The following is a 14,983-nucleotide window of genomic DNA, read 5'->3' as shown; positions in this document are numbered from 1 at the left end:
TTCCAGTTCTCTCGTCTCTTAATAACCTAATCAAGGGACAGCAGCTCCTTAAGTTCAGAACGGTGACTTCAGGCTCCAAGTTCCATGGCCACTAAACAGCAGAGGCAGCACTAACCCCCCCAGACCACCTGAGGCCTCTCCAGCAAGGCTGCCCCAGGCAGGTGGAGACAAACACTCGTTTTTACTCATAAGAACATTCATGACAAATCTTTGTTTTTCAAGATGGTTTCTCTGTAGTTTTTGGAGCCTGACCGGGAATTCAATCTGAAGACTAGGCTAACCTCGGAACTCACAGAAATCCACTCTGCCTCCTGAGTGCTGGGATTTAAGGCGTGTGCCACCGCCACTTGGCTACAACAAACCTTTTTACTATGTGTTTTCTTTTTTCCTTAAGATTTATTATGTACAGTGTTTTGTCTATGTGTATGCCTGCAGGCCTGACAAGGATGCCAGATCTCATCATAGAGACTGTGAGCCACCATGTGGTGCTAGGAATTGAACTCAGGACCTCAGAAGAACAGCCAGTGCTCTCAACCACTGAGCCATTTCTCCAATCCTGTGTGTTTCAAATGGACTAAAATCAAACCAACTGTGGTTAATCACAAGGCAGTAGCAGAGTCTGGGAAGGATTGGGAGGTGTGACCTTGTCAGAGATGGGTCACTGTGGTGGGTTTAGCATCTGCCTGCGGCCAGCAGATCAGGACGTGAAGCGCTCAGCTACTATGCGCCAGTGCCAGATCCGTCTGTTCCTCTCCAACATTCTCAGCCCCCCATTAAATGCTTTCGGTTATCATTAGCAACCCCCAAAAACCACACGGAAGTTGCATCTAATGCAGTAATTTTTGCTGTTTTTATCGTACTCTTCAGTAAGAAACAGTTTTGCATTATACCCTGCTGGGTACCTCTGGCAGTTTTATGAGGTATAACTATTTTATGAGGTGGTAGACAGCTCCCCTAGCACCTACACAGCCAGAGCTCAACTGTCTACACTGGAGAAAACTTTTCTATTCTGCTAGGCTGAATTATTTAATTCAAGTCTAGACCATTGTTTAAAAACACTGAACCAAAGAGATACAAAGACTATCCATTGGCCCAATGGTATTACACCACATTAGAAAATTAAACGGTATTTTGACATGGGCGTAGCAGCACACATCTGTAATCCCAAACATACAGGAAGCAAAGGCAGAAGGATCATGAGTTTGAGGTCAGCCTAATCTGCATAATGAGTCTGAGGCTAGCTTGGGCAATTTAGGAGTAAGTACTGTCTCAAAAAAGCAGGGGTAGGGGTGGGGTGAGTTACAGTTAAGAGGTAGTATATGTGGATGTGTGTGTGGTACATACAATATACACAAACAGCACATTTATTTTGTACTTACCTTTTTGTTTTGCCTCAAGATAGGGTTTCTCTGTGTAGCCCTTGCTGTCCTGGAACTCCATCTGTAGACCAGGCTGACCTCGAACTCAAGGGATCCACCTGCCTCTGCCTCCCAAGTGCTGGAATTTAGTAAGAGGTCCTTAATAGGTTTACAAGGTTTTAGTATGGTTGGAAGCTGCACTATGTGGGGCTGGGAACCCAACCCAGGCCCTCTGGAAGAGCAGCTAGTGTTCCTAACAACCAGGCTTCTCTTTTGAAACAATCTCACAAACACAGCAGAGGCTGGCCTTGAACTTGTAAGCCTCCTACCTCAGCATTCCTGGCTCAGAAATATGTACTTTAGGCCGGGCCGGTGGTGGCGCACGCCTTTAATCCCAGCACTCCGGAGGCAGAGACAGGCGGATCTCTGTGAGTTCGAGACCAGCCTGGTCTACAAGAGCTAGTTCCAGGACAGGCTCCAAAACCACAGAGAAACCCTGTCTCGAAAAACCAAAAAAAAAAAAAAAGAAAAGAAATATGTACTTTACTAATTTTAACAAATCTTTCACTTATAAACACGCCTCCTCCTTCACTGGTCGAACCTGGCCAGCTCTACTCCGTAGACACAGACTCAACACTGCTGAGATCAAACAATCTTGCAGCAATTAAAAGAAAAAGCCTCCTCCATGTACTACAGACTACTGACTTCCCCAGCTAAATGCGCTGCAGCAAACATGGACTTAGTGGGTTACTTGTGACTGAACCCAAGTCTGTGTGCTTGTGTGTGGTCACGTCTGCTTTGTACTTACCACGAGGATAGGTTACATCCACTTCCAGAGCCGGGAGAAGCGGCCAACCTGTGGACGAGAACACACTACACAAATGCTCCATCAGGCTAGAAATGCTAAAAACGTGTGATACTGTTTAACAAATAAAACTTGCCTGTAGATCAGAGTGCAGAGCTAAGCCATGAAGGAGCGGTGGCCAAACCTTTAAATCCCAAGACTCAGGAGGCAAGAGGGATCTGTCTAAAAGAGAAACAGAGCTCACACAAAGGTGATCCCAGCACTAGGGAGGTGGAGACGGGAGTTCAGTCCAGTCAGAGGACAGGATCACCCCTTTTGGTCTGAGGGAGTAAAAGGTCTCTAGTGGCTGGCCGCTCTGCTTCTCTGATCTCTCAGCTTTCACCCCCTGATATCTGACTCTGGGTTCTTATTAAGAACTATTAGAATATGTGTCACAAAAATAAATAAATAAATAAATAAATAAATAAATGAAATGTGAGTTTGTGGCAATATTCATAAAAACACACGGGAACTCAAGAACAACAGACTTTATTTGGACATAGGAGTTCGATCCCCTGTGAGGCAGCAGGAAGTGCTCAGCTGCAGGGACACAGTCCACAACAATACTTATTATAGCTGGAAATGCTGTTTTCGGGGGAGAATTTTGTTATAACTTTAAAAAATTGCATTAAAAAAGATTTACATCAACAGAGACAAAGATGCAGAGTTTAAAAAACATAAATTATATATCTCCAACAGGACTGTATAAACAAAATACTGTTCAGAGCCGCTCTGCGGGTCGCGAATGAAGGCAGAGTTACCCAGAAACCTTAAAGTGCAGTTACGTATCTTGGCTTTGTTTTGCAAATTCAGCACTTCCATTGGTCCAGTTTTGACATGCCCCAAATCCAACATTAAGGAATGAATCTCAACTTTACAAATTTAGTAATGACAATTTGAATTTAGTTTCCTTGAAGGAAAACCTTAGCGCCTCAGTTCTAATCCCAGAGACGGCTATACACTCTGCCATTTTCTTTTAGAACAACTTTTAGGAAAAGCCAACTGTTTCTTTAATCAAAACATAAACAATAAAAAATAAAGACAAGCAGCCTTTCCCTGTTGCCAGATTCACCCCAGTGAACAACAGCATCTTCTCAGAGGCAGGTCTGGCTATGGTCCTAGGGTCTAAGAAACACAGTAAACAAAAGGAAGAATCTGTTCAAGAAAGAATTTTGACATTCTTATCATATTTAACCCAAGAAAGCAAAACTATTATTTTAATAAACACGATTGCCCATAAAGCAATGGTAAGTAACAGACTTACCACCTCAGAGGCAGTAAACCTGTGTTATCATGGCAGGGCAGAAACTGCTTGAGGGTGGGTAGATAGACAAATAACTAGGGGACAGCTCCTTTGGCCAAAGGGGGGAGAATACATGCCACCCACTTTTACTGCAATGGAAGTAAACTTCTTTAGTTAAAAATTTAAATTAGGGACTGGGGACATAAGCCAGTGACGGCATTTGCTTGGCATGCACGAGGCCCTGGGTTTAATCCCCAGCACTGGAAAAAACTGTATTTCCACTGTCTCTACGGCTGTACAGTTTCTACAGAATAACCCTCATGATGGAGTAGGGTCTGTGAACTCTATGGAGAGTAGACCCATTTTTAAGACCAACCACCTGGAAATTAAGAATTAAGTAAAATAGCTAGGTGGACCTATGGTTAACATATTTTAAGACTTCAATAAAGCTCATGTGCTTAAAAATTAGCCCTTTGGCCCTGGCAGTTCAGAGTTTTTTGGGGGACCTAGACCTTTCTTTTTCTTCAGGTCTCAGGTTCTATTTCTCTAAAACTCAAAGTGTTTGGCTGCCGTACAATTCATTTACTTGTAAATTCACAATATTCTTCCAGCCAAACTTCAGAGTTCCAAGAGCAGACTGACCCGAGACCTGTGTCCACTGTGTTACGTGAGGGTACGCATGACTGCAGGGCTCGCCTGCCCAACAAGCACGGCACGGCAGGGAGAAATCGATTACACACTAACACTCTGAAAACTGAGACAGTGGTGGTGCACAACAACAAAATAATAAAACATAAATATAATAGAATTCAAGTGGGAGAAACCCACAGGATCAGAAAGATGACAAGCAGGGCATGGTGGCACACACCTCGAATCCCAGCACTCGGGAGGCAGAGAGGTTGGTGGATCTGAGTTCCAGGTCAACCTGGTCCACGTAGCAAGTTCCAGACCAGCTAGGTCTACATAAAACAAAGCTCTTGCTTTTAAACACCTCATTCTCCGTTCAGATCAACTCAACTGACTGCCATGAGCCTTTCTTCTGTACTTCTGATACTGATAAAATAGTAAAGTCAACAGGAATGACAAAACAAACAAACCCCAACCAACCAAAAAGTCTATACCCCAAACAACTGAGGTTCTGACTTAGAAACAACGATTTGCTATGCCCAGAAAGTTAAGTTTTGGGTGGCAAAAGTAACAAAATTTATCAGTCTTCGTAACCAAAAATTGATGGATTCACATAGATGCTCAAAGTTATCTGATTAACCTAAAATATCCTCATTTAAAATTAAGGAGAGACTAGTCAAAGTGCCAGGTAACTGACACCTGGCAGGAAATGCACAGCTAGTACCTCGAGGTCTTTCTGGAAAGACTGGACCAGTGTGTGGAATTAGCCTTCCACGTGGCAGTCCACTCTTGCAGGCTTTAAAACTTTGTAGTGTGTGACGGGGTTCAAACCGTGCTTCACCAACACTGACAGGATTCACTTCCAAACAGCGACTCCTTCATTTTATTACCACACCCCAGAAATTAAATACTGTCATAGGACACTGGCAATGGTTATCAGAGGAGCCTAAATCCAAAACTGTGTAAAATTTCCCGAAGGTACCAGCCGTTTAAGCGCCAAACCTCTTGTCTATTCCTCCGGTGTGTAGAATGTCGGAGAAGAGACTGGCAAAATGTGTAGGCAAACAAATCTCAGTGCCAACCACCATAAAGAAAAAGTCAGTCCTCAGGATTCTTCAGCTACCAATGCTACTCAATGGATTACTCCCGGCAAACTACTAACCCTGACCAAATCCACAAGACAACACCACCACGAAAGCAGAGGAGGAAATCCATGCACAGCCATTTCAGGGTCTCTTGGGGCTATGATACAGGGTTGATTCAAGGTAGTGACACCCGGCAAAGGAGGGAACCACGTGACACACAGTTCACAGAAGACCAGAGAGCGCCACACTCCTAGCTAACGATCCACACTTCAGTTTCTTTTGGCTCGCTGACTCGTGTTAAAGCATCTGTCTTCAGACTCACTTCGCTGACCACACACGGTGATGTGAGCAGGACAGTGCAGAAAACAGCAGTTTCACAAATACTTCACCCAAAGCACAAACTTCTGACATCAAAAAACATAAATCACATAATGTACGAATATTGCTTTTTATCTTTTTATATATACTTGGTTCAATGCATTTACCTATCAATTCTTATTTGGAAGAACACAGTCAAGAGATTGACATTGCTGGGGAAACGTCAACAATCCCTTTGGTCCCAACGCTGAAAACAGCCGAGAAAAGCAACATCTAGAAAAGGGAAAGAAGAAACAGAAGCCACCAAAGAACCCTTTGAACGTCCTGTTTGATACTCAGACAATGTGACATTGGTATTATAAAATAGTCATTTTCATATAAAAGATGGTTTTCTTGCAGCATCAATCACATCTCCCTTCAGAAATCGTGTTTGTAGGGATTAGGTTTTATGTCTGTTTTGTTTTTAAACAAGTCTAATTTGAAAACAAATGAAAATGTGATCTGTTCCTTCCATGTTTCAGCCAGTGCTTCCAGAACAGAGGCGAGTACTGTCGGCGGCCTTCATGCGTGGGGCAGAGCACTCACAGGGGACGCGTTCTCCAGTGGCCTCGTGGTCACACATCACTGGAAAGCCAAAGCACTTCACAGCCAACCGGGAGGACACAATACCATCACAGTCACATGATCCGCGGGGGTCTCAGTTCCCAGAACCTATCCTTCGGCTTCTTCGATGGGTTCTGGGGGTGCATGGAGGGAGGCCGAGGGCAGGACTGTACTGGTTCCTCGAGACACCCTGTCCTGCTCTGTGTTTGCTGACAGGGAGGCCATGGAGATGGGCTGAAGCAGAGTGGTCGTCATGCCGGTGGTGACTGTCAGGCTGTGGCCAGAGCCCTTGAGGGTAAGATCTGGTGTGGGAAGAAGCGGCTTGAGGATGCTCACCAGGCAGAAAGCAGAGCCACTCTTAGGAATGAAATTCACCTTGTTTTTGTCAGGACAGTAAAAGGCTGGAATTTCATGAAGTTGTTTTGGCCTGGATACAAACAGACAACCAATCCTGTAAGCCACTGAATACTGGAAATAATATCATTTTTAAGACACAGACACATTTTTTAAAAACAGGTCCGTAAGATAAGCATTTACTTAAGCAAAAGAAAGGCCACATGCTAGGAGACAAATATGTTTTCCAACATAATTGTTCCAAGACTCTGAAGAGAGACACCAAAGACACCGACGACACCAAGAGTGTGTAACCCCACAGGGCTACCCCTTGAAGAGCAGTGGTTTCCAAGTGTGCTTGCTTGCTTGCTGGTTCTGGGTTTTTGTTTCTGCCTCTACAGTGCTAGGGTTAAAGCTTGCACTTCCACACCAGTTTTTTCAAGTATAATTAAAAATTTAAAAGGTATTCTTCTGAACCAACTATTAAGATTTTTAGATAAAGCCGGGCGATGGTGGCGCACGCCTTTAATCCCAGCACTCGGGAGGCAGAGGCAGGCGATCTCTGTGAGTTCGAGACCAGCCTGGTCTACAGAGCTAGTTCCAGGACAGGCTCCAAAGCCACAGAGAAACCCTGTCTCGAAAAGCCAAAAAAAAAGATTTTTAGATAAAAAGAAGGAAAACGTGAAATCAAAACAACAGAAAGCTTGCTTCAGTTTTTTGTGATGTTGGGGATGGAACCACCCAGGAGCCTTAAACTGTTAGCTATATCTCAGTCTTTGAAGTTTTTTTTAAAGAATTATTTATTTATTTTGTATACAGTGTTCTGTCTGTCTGTTTGCAGGCCAGAAGAGGGTACCAGATCTCATTACAGATGGCTGTGAGCCACCATGTGTTTGTTGGGAATTGAACTCAGGAACTCTGGAAGAGCAGTCAGTGCTCTTAACCTCTGAGCCATCTCTCCAGCCCTGTTTGTTTTTTAAGTGTGCACTGGTGTTTTGCCATGGGTGTCGCCGTCGGGTCCTCTGGAATTATAGACAGTTGTGAGTTGCTACATGGATGGTGGGAATGGAACCAGGTCATTTGGAAGAGCAGTCAGTCAGTGCTCTCTTTTTCAAGACCTATTATGGCTGCGCAGTAGTGATTTGTGCCTTTAATCCCAGCACTAGGGAGGCAGAGGCAGGTGGATCTCTGTGAGTTCCAGGACAGCCAAGGCTACACTGAGAAACCCTGTCTCAAAAAACAACAACAAAAGTTACTATGTACACAGTGTTCTGCTTGCACACCAGAAGAGGGCACCAGATCTCATTACGGATGGTTATGAGCCACCAAGTGGGTGCTGGGAATTGAAACCAGAACCTCTGGAAGAGCAGCCAGTGCTCTTAACCTCTGAACCATCTTTGCAGTTCGTCTTTAAAGTTATAATTGAAGCAAAATTCTTCCTTGTTGCCAGGTCTTCCAAAAATTATTCCCCCACCCACAAATATTTTTGGTCTTGATGATATTCCATAAAAATTTAAAAATTGTAAAAGTTGATAACAACACAACAATACTGTTCTCAGCTGACAAGATGGATGAAGGTGAAATCGTAAGTAAACAGATAAGTGATTGGGTTGAGATGCAGAAAGTCACAGAAGGGACTCTAGGGAGTCAGGGGAGCCGGCTCACCCATGCCTGACAACCTGAGCTCAAGCCTCAGGACCCCCTGCTAGGAGAGAGCTCTCACTCACTTCGCGCACACACATACACACACACACAGAACTGAAATGACTGAATGCTGGCAGATATTAAGCATCGCTCTTTAGAATGCTAATACACACGTTACTAGAATTCTGGGGCTATTTTCAGCAAACATTTCAGAGAATGCTAACAATTATGTAATCTGTGGCAGACCTGTGACTGCTACACTACTCTTTCAACCTGTTTGAAAACTCTAACTTACGAGTGTGTGTGTTTATGTGGGGTACTTACGAGCACTCCTCAAAGACTTTGACCCTTTCGCAGCCCTCTGGAGGTTCCCTTTTGAACATGTAACTGTTATTAGGTTTTGGTGAGGTTGCATATTTTGGCAAAGGAGAGTTGTTTCCATTCTCTGTAAAAAAAAAAAAAAAGACATTGAGTTATTAAAGACACCATTATAAAATGCATACTGATACTGTAAGTAATAATCCTGGACTTGTGCACAGGAACTGTCTGAAGGCAGGGAGGGAGAATGCTTTCTCCACTAACTCCACCCTAGCATCTACTGCATTCCTGACAAGGCCTCATCACTCACCTTGGACTGCACACACATCTGGCTGCCTGATTTATATGCCATGTACTCTCTGAATACACTCAAGCAGTATCTACTTTCCCTAGCACGTGTATTTGAAATGACTCTTCAATGGTTGCCTGCTATTAACTCTTGGCCTGCCCTGCCAATTTCCCAGCCTCACCTTGCTCTTCCTCTGGTAGGTCTCAGAGTACACCAGACACTTCCTTCTGCCCACACCTGCCATCATCTACAAGAGATAAATCCTACTCATTTTCTGAACTCACTCCCAGTTCACGCTTGTGCTCAGTGCTCATGTCCTCAGTTCATACCACAGTCATTTAAATTTCTTGGTATGTTATATAAGTATTCTAAAATTCAACCTGTCATCTAAACTATAAATTTCTGACTGGAAATAATGCTGTGACCGTATTTTTTAATAAAAGAAATTCGTAGGTGCCATCAGTCACTCTTCTCTAAAAATCAAAGGCACCAGAAAACACAATTATTTCTAGGACAGCTAAAGAAGAAAGGATGGGTTTAAGGGGCAGATTTTAACAGATACTATCAATCAAACATAGAATCAACATTTTTTAAAAAATTTTTTTAGATTTTTTTGAGACAGGGTTTCTCTGTGTAGACCAGGCTGGCCTCAAACTCAGAGATCCTCGTGCCTCTGCCTCCTGAGTGCTGGGATCAAAGGCGTGCACCATCACCACCATCAAGTTTAACAATTTTTTTTTGAAGTCTTAATTAGCAACAGTCTACAAATGTGGTTTAAAATCCAGCCTGCTTTTTTTCTTGACAAATACTTCAGACTGGCCTTGAACTCACCATATAGCGAAAGATGACCTAAAACAGCCCTTTATCTTCCACCTCCCAAGTGCTGAGATTGTAGGCGTTTGCGATCACAGCCTGTTTTACAACTCAACTGATGAAGCTATGGGTTGTGACCCCATAGGGTGCCCCATAATTCAATGTGGGTTACAGAAAAGCTGGCAAGAATAAAAGGTTTCTTAGTGCAGAACCCAAAACATCAAACACATATGGAATCCCAGGAGTCGCAGTCCCTTACCCTGTAGCACAGCGGCCTGGGCTTAGAACACAGCACGCACTCCACACTGCACACGCCATCAGACCACACGCACTCCACACTGCACACATCATCAGACAACACGCACTCCACACTGCACACGTCATCAGACCACACGCACTTTGCATTGCACACGCCATCAGACCACAGCACTCCGCATTGCACACGCCATCAGACCACACACACTCTGCATTGCACACGCCATCAGACCACACGCACTCTGCATTGCACACGCCATCAGACCACACGCACTCTGCATTGCACACGCCATCAGACCACATGCACACTCCGCATTGCACACGCCATCAGACCACACGCACACTCCGCATTGCACACACGCCGTCAGACTACACGCACACTCCGCATTGCACACACGCCGTCACACAACACGCCGTCAGACTACATGCACACTCCACATTGTGCACACTCCGCATTGCACACACGCCGTCAGACTACACGCACACTCCGCATTGCGCACACACCGTCACACAACACGCCGTCAGACTACATGCACACTCTGCATTGCACACACGCCGTCACACAACACGCGCACTCCTCATTGCACACGCCATCAGACCACATGAACACTCCAGCTTAGAGTCATGACTCTCAGGTATGAGCCAGTGTTTTTACTGTGGAAAAGATGCTTACATCCAAATTTTACAATTCCTCAAGATGCGGTATTCAAGAGTACCCCTCTAAGTACTGTGTTTAAGTGTTTGATTTTGAAAAGTGATGTTTGTGTCTCTGAATTCAGTTTCACTTTAAAAAATGACACTGGTTGAAGATTAGGACAAAACTTCCACTATTTCTTTTTTTTTTTAAATATTTATTTATTTATTATGTATACAATATTCTGTCTGTGTGTATGTCTGTAGGCCAGAAGAGGGCACCAGACCTCATTACAGATGGTTGTGAGCCACCATGTGGTTGCTGGGAATTGAACTCAGGACCTTTGGAAGAGCAGGCAATGCTCTTAACCTCTGAGCCATCTCTCCAGCCCCACTATTTCTTTTTAAAAAAATTTTATTTAACTTTATTTTATGTGCACTAGTGTAAAGGTATTAGATCCTCTGGAAGTGGAGTTGCAGGCAGCTGTGAGCTGCCATGTGGATGCTGGGAACTGAACCCAGGTCCTCTAGAACAACAGCCAAGTGCTCTTAACCACTGAGCCATCTCTCCAGCCCCAACTTCACACTATTTCTGAAATGGCCACACACACACACACTTCTACTATTGTATACTATGCTCTTATGCAAAGCATTGACAATTATATACTCAGAGTAACAATCAACTCTCAAAAATGCAGGAAACGCTTTACATCATCTTCAACAGAAGAAATTCAGCAAGGCTGATCCTTGCACACGTGTGTGGGAAGTGAATGTTCATATTAACAGAGGTGCAGCCTTTACACGGCGCTCTGGATCCAAACTGGGTTTTCTTGTTCGTATACTAGGTGCATTATCGACTGAGCCTTTTTAAAATTATGTATACAGTGTTCTGCCTGTATGCATGCCTGCAGGCCAGAAGAGGGCACCAGATCTCACTACAGATGGTTGTGAGCCACCAAGTGGTTTGCTGGGAATGGAACCTGGGTCCTCTAGAAGAGCACACATGTTTCTTTTAAAAGGTAAGATTTTGTACTTAATATTCAAATTGCTTCTGGTTTTAGGTTATTTTTATGTATTAGTACCTCCTACTTTAAATTTTTTTTAAAATTCTCACACGTATGGGTTGCCCAATTGCTTGCCTGTGTACCTACATCCCCTGCCACTGGAGTTATTAGAGATGATGTAGGTGCTGGGAACTGAACTGTGATCCTCTGCATGCAAGGCTCTGAACCACTGGACCACCTTTCCAGCCTTGACTGACAGTTTGCTTTAAACATTTTGTTTTGAGATAAAGCAAGTTAATCCTTGCTAGAAGTATCCTATAAAAAGCACTAAATTGAAGGCTTCACATTTAATTAAAAAATATTAAGGTAATAAAATTCCAATGAGTCAAATGATCAAGAACAAAGTTCTTTCCAGGAAAATAATCCTCTAGTCCAGCAGTTCTCAACCTGAGGGTCACAACCCCTAATGAACCTCTAGTTCCAAAAATATTTCCATTACGACTCCTAACAGCAGCAAAATTACAATTTTATGGCTGGGAGTCATCACAGCACGAGGAACTGTATCAAAGGGTCGCAGTGTTAGGAAGGTTGAGAATCACTGGGCTACACAATAATAAGGAAGCCATATTCACCATAAATTCTGCAAAATAAAGATACAAACAAAAGTCTAACTAGACCACCATCCGAGCACCTCAGCGAAGGCAGATGTGCTCCAATTGTTCTGAGCTCCTGCTGACCAAAATTCCTGACGTGTGTCCCACAGAGTACATGTGTGTCCCACAGAGAGAATGACGTATGTGTCCCACAGAGAGAATGACGTATGTGTCCCACAAAGAGAATGACGTGTGTCTCCCACAGAGAGAATGACGTATGTGTCCCATAGAGAGCGACGTGTGTGTCCCACAGAGAGAATGACGTGTGTGTCCCATAGAGAGAATGACGTGTGTGTCCCGCAGAGAGAATGACGTATGTGTCCCACAGACAGTGACGTGTGTGTCCCACAGTGACGTATGTGTCCCACAGAGAATGACGTGTGTACCACAGAGAATGACGTGTGTCCCACAGAGAGCGATGTATGTGTCCCACAGAGAATGACGTGTGTGTCCCACAGAGAATGACACGTGTGTCCCGCAGAGAAGCAACAGAGCCGTAGGCTCAGACAGGAAGTACCCTGTTGTCACCCCCCGAGGCAACTGCACCCCATCATACCTTTATCCCTGGGATCAGCAAGCAGGTCATCAGCGGAGCAGGGGCTCTCCTCGCTGCCCTCATTAGAGATGGTGAGGAAGGATGTGGGGGACACAGACTGCGAGCGGCTGCTGTTGTTGCTCCCCTTGTCTGCGCCCCCCGGGGTCTGGGTGTCAATACTGCGGGTGCTGCTGCTCCTCTGGGCGAGGGGCGGAGGAGCACGGTGACCGTCGGGGATGTCTTGGGGCTGTTACGAAATTTAAAAATACATGTTTTTGAAATTGACCAGCAATGTACCCAATGTCACATTCCTCTGCAGTCAGAAACTCAACAATCAAATTCTAAGCCACAAATGTGCCCAGCACTTGGGAGGGTGAAACAGGGGGGTTTTGATTCTCAGGATAGTGGGGCTACATAGCAAAACAACATTTCAAAAACAAGCAAGCAAGCATCCACCCTTCTATTACTGGGCCTTTCCCTTTCTCATTAGTGGCTTCCACGCTGATCCGACTGTGACATATTTGTCTTCTGAGGGCATGGCACACAAGACGGCAACGTCTGCTGCCCCAAATGATATCATGCACTGTCACTTATAAAACTACTATAAAAATTTATCACAGAAAAGGAGGAATTTCGGTGTGCCACAAGGTTCCCAGCAGAGGCGAAGGTGAAACTGACAGTCAGCCACGCTAGCTGGGCCCTTGGCCAGTTCCCCCCAAAGCCACCTCCTCGTGAGTGAAGGGTTAATCACAGCCGTTCTCTCTAGTGAGAGGGAGTTAGTGAGGAGAGGCCTGCTCCATCCCACGGAGTCGAGTGTTTTCAAACTTCAAGCTTTTACCTTTCTGTTTGTCTGAGATATGATTTCAGTTATATAAGCCAGCTGGAAACCTTGTACCTGGGACTACAGGGGACCCACACCCAGCTGTCTTCACCTTCAAGGAGAATTTTATATGCTCATTGGGGGCCCACCAGCCAGGTCACAAATAAATATAAACAGACTTATTCTTGCTTATGGATGCCTGGCCTTAGCTTGGCTTGTTTCTAGACAGCTTTTCTAACTTAAATGATCCCTTTTCTCTTCAACTACATTTTGCCTCTGGGCTTTTACCTTTATTATCTTTCTTTTCTTCTAACTCCACTTTTGCTGGGTGGCTGGCACCTGGAGGACTCTCATCCCCTCTTCTGGCTCTACACTCTATTTGCCTTCCTCCTATCTATTCTCCTTGCCTGGCAGCCCCGCCTATCCTTTCTCCTGTCTAGCTATTGGCTGTTCAGCTCTTTATTAGACCAATCAGGTGCTTTAGACAGGCAAAGTAACACAGCTTCAGAGTCAGACAAATGCAACATAAAAGAATGTAATATATCTTTACACAGTTAAAATAGTTTTCTGCAATAGTGAAGTATTTCTTCAAACTAATTCCCTCCTCACTAAAGAACAGATGCTGGGATAAATACATTCTAATACTTTTTTTTTTAAGTTTAAATATCAATTTTTCTGTGTGAAATGGCCAAGTAGATTATTTCTAAGTGCACTTCATGAAGATGCAGACTAGCAATCAAACCAGAGAGTCACGACAATCAGGGAGCAGAAAGGCTTCTTACAAACAGTTTGCCCACCCTCCATAAAAGTGTAGCAAAAATGGCACCTGTCTCAGTGCTCTGGTGCTCACAGTGGGCCCCTCTGAGGATGAAGACTACTTACAACAAGCTGCTCTTCCTTCTCCCCGGTTTCCTTAATTATGATCTCGATCTCCTGGTTCAGTCCTTCCACGCTGTTCCGGAACCGAGAGCCTGTCGACTTGGTGATGGGGCCGGCGGGAGTAAGCGTGCTCTTTGGAGCAGGAGCCTAAGCAAGGGTGAAGAGGGACAAAGAATTTTCAAGGGGCCATAACTCAGAATCAAGTGCAGACAACTCCCACAGACCTCCAGAACTTGAAAGCAACCAGATTTGCATCTTAGGATATATGAGATGTCTTTCGAGCTCAAACCCCCCAGGCAGCGAAGACCGACTCTCAAGAGATTTGCCCACACCTGTCATACACTAGAAAGGCCATTATGAAAATGGCAAATACTGCAATAACATCAACCTCAGAAACACTTTCATGGGCCAGTGAGGTGGCTGAGTGTAAAGGTGCTCGCCACCAAGCCTGACAAGGAAGTTTAACTCCCAGGATACGCATGGCAGAGCCCCTTCCAGAATCTGTCCATACAATAGGAGGATATAACTGCAAACAACTTTCTTTACACCAATACTGTATAGGCTTTAATATGTTCTGCTCAGGAAACAAATAAAATTCAAGTTGGGCGGTGGTGGCGCATGCCTTTAATCCCAGCACTCGGGAGGCAGAGGCAGGTGGATCTCTGGGAGTTTGAGGCCAGCCTGGTCTACAAGAGCTAGTTCTAGGACAGCCAGGGCTACACAGAGACT

At 44.6% G+C, this 14,983-nt stretch overlaps 1 protein-coding gene across 1 annotated transcript in view; it reads right to left on the bottom strand.

Moving 5' to 3' along the window:
* Nucleotides 1-2,675: 2,675 nt before the first annotated feature.
* Nucleotides 2,676-14,983, bottom strand: part of LOC121445111 (protein FAM117B) — a 51,575-nt gene continuing 39,267 nt past the window's right edge. The window contains exons 5-8 of the mRNA XM_041647106.1: nucleotides 14,258-14,401; nucleotides 12,577-12,802; nucleotides 8,380-8,500; nucleotides 2,676-6,505 (exon numbers count right to left, since the gene is read on the bottom strand). Coding sequence (XP_041503040.1) covers nucleotides 6,187-6,505; nucleotides 8,380-8,500; nucleotides 12,577-12,802; nucleotides 14,258-14,401 — 810 coding nt within the window. The 3' untranslated portion in view covers nucleotides 2,676-6,186. The remainder of the gene's footprint in view (nucleotides 6,506-8,379; nucleotides 8,501-12,576; nucleotides 12,803-14,257; nucleotides 14,402-14,983) is intronic.

Source organism: Microtus oregoni, unplaced genomic scaffold, assembly GCF_018167655.1.
Source record: "Microtus oregoni isolate MIOR12 unplaced genomic scaffold, Mior012 000160F_ref0000428, whole genome shotgun sequence".
Classification (NCBI taxonomy): Eukaryota; Metazoa; Chordata; class Mammalia; order Rodentia; family Cricetidae; genus Microtus; species Microtus oregoni.
Note: the sequence above shows the minus strand (reverse complement) of the source record. Positions and strands in the feature narration are given on the sequence as shown.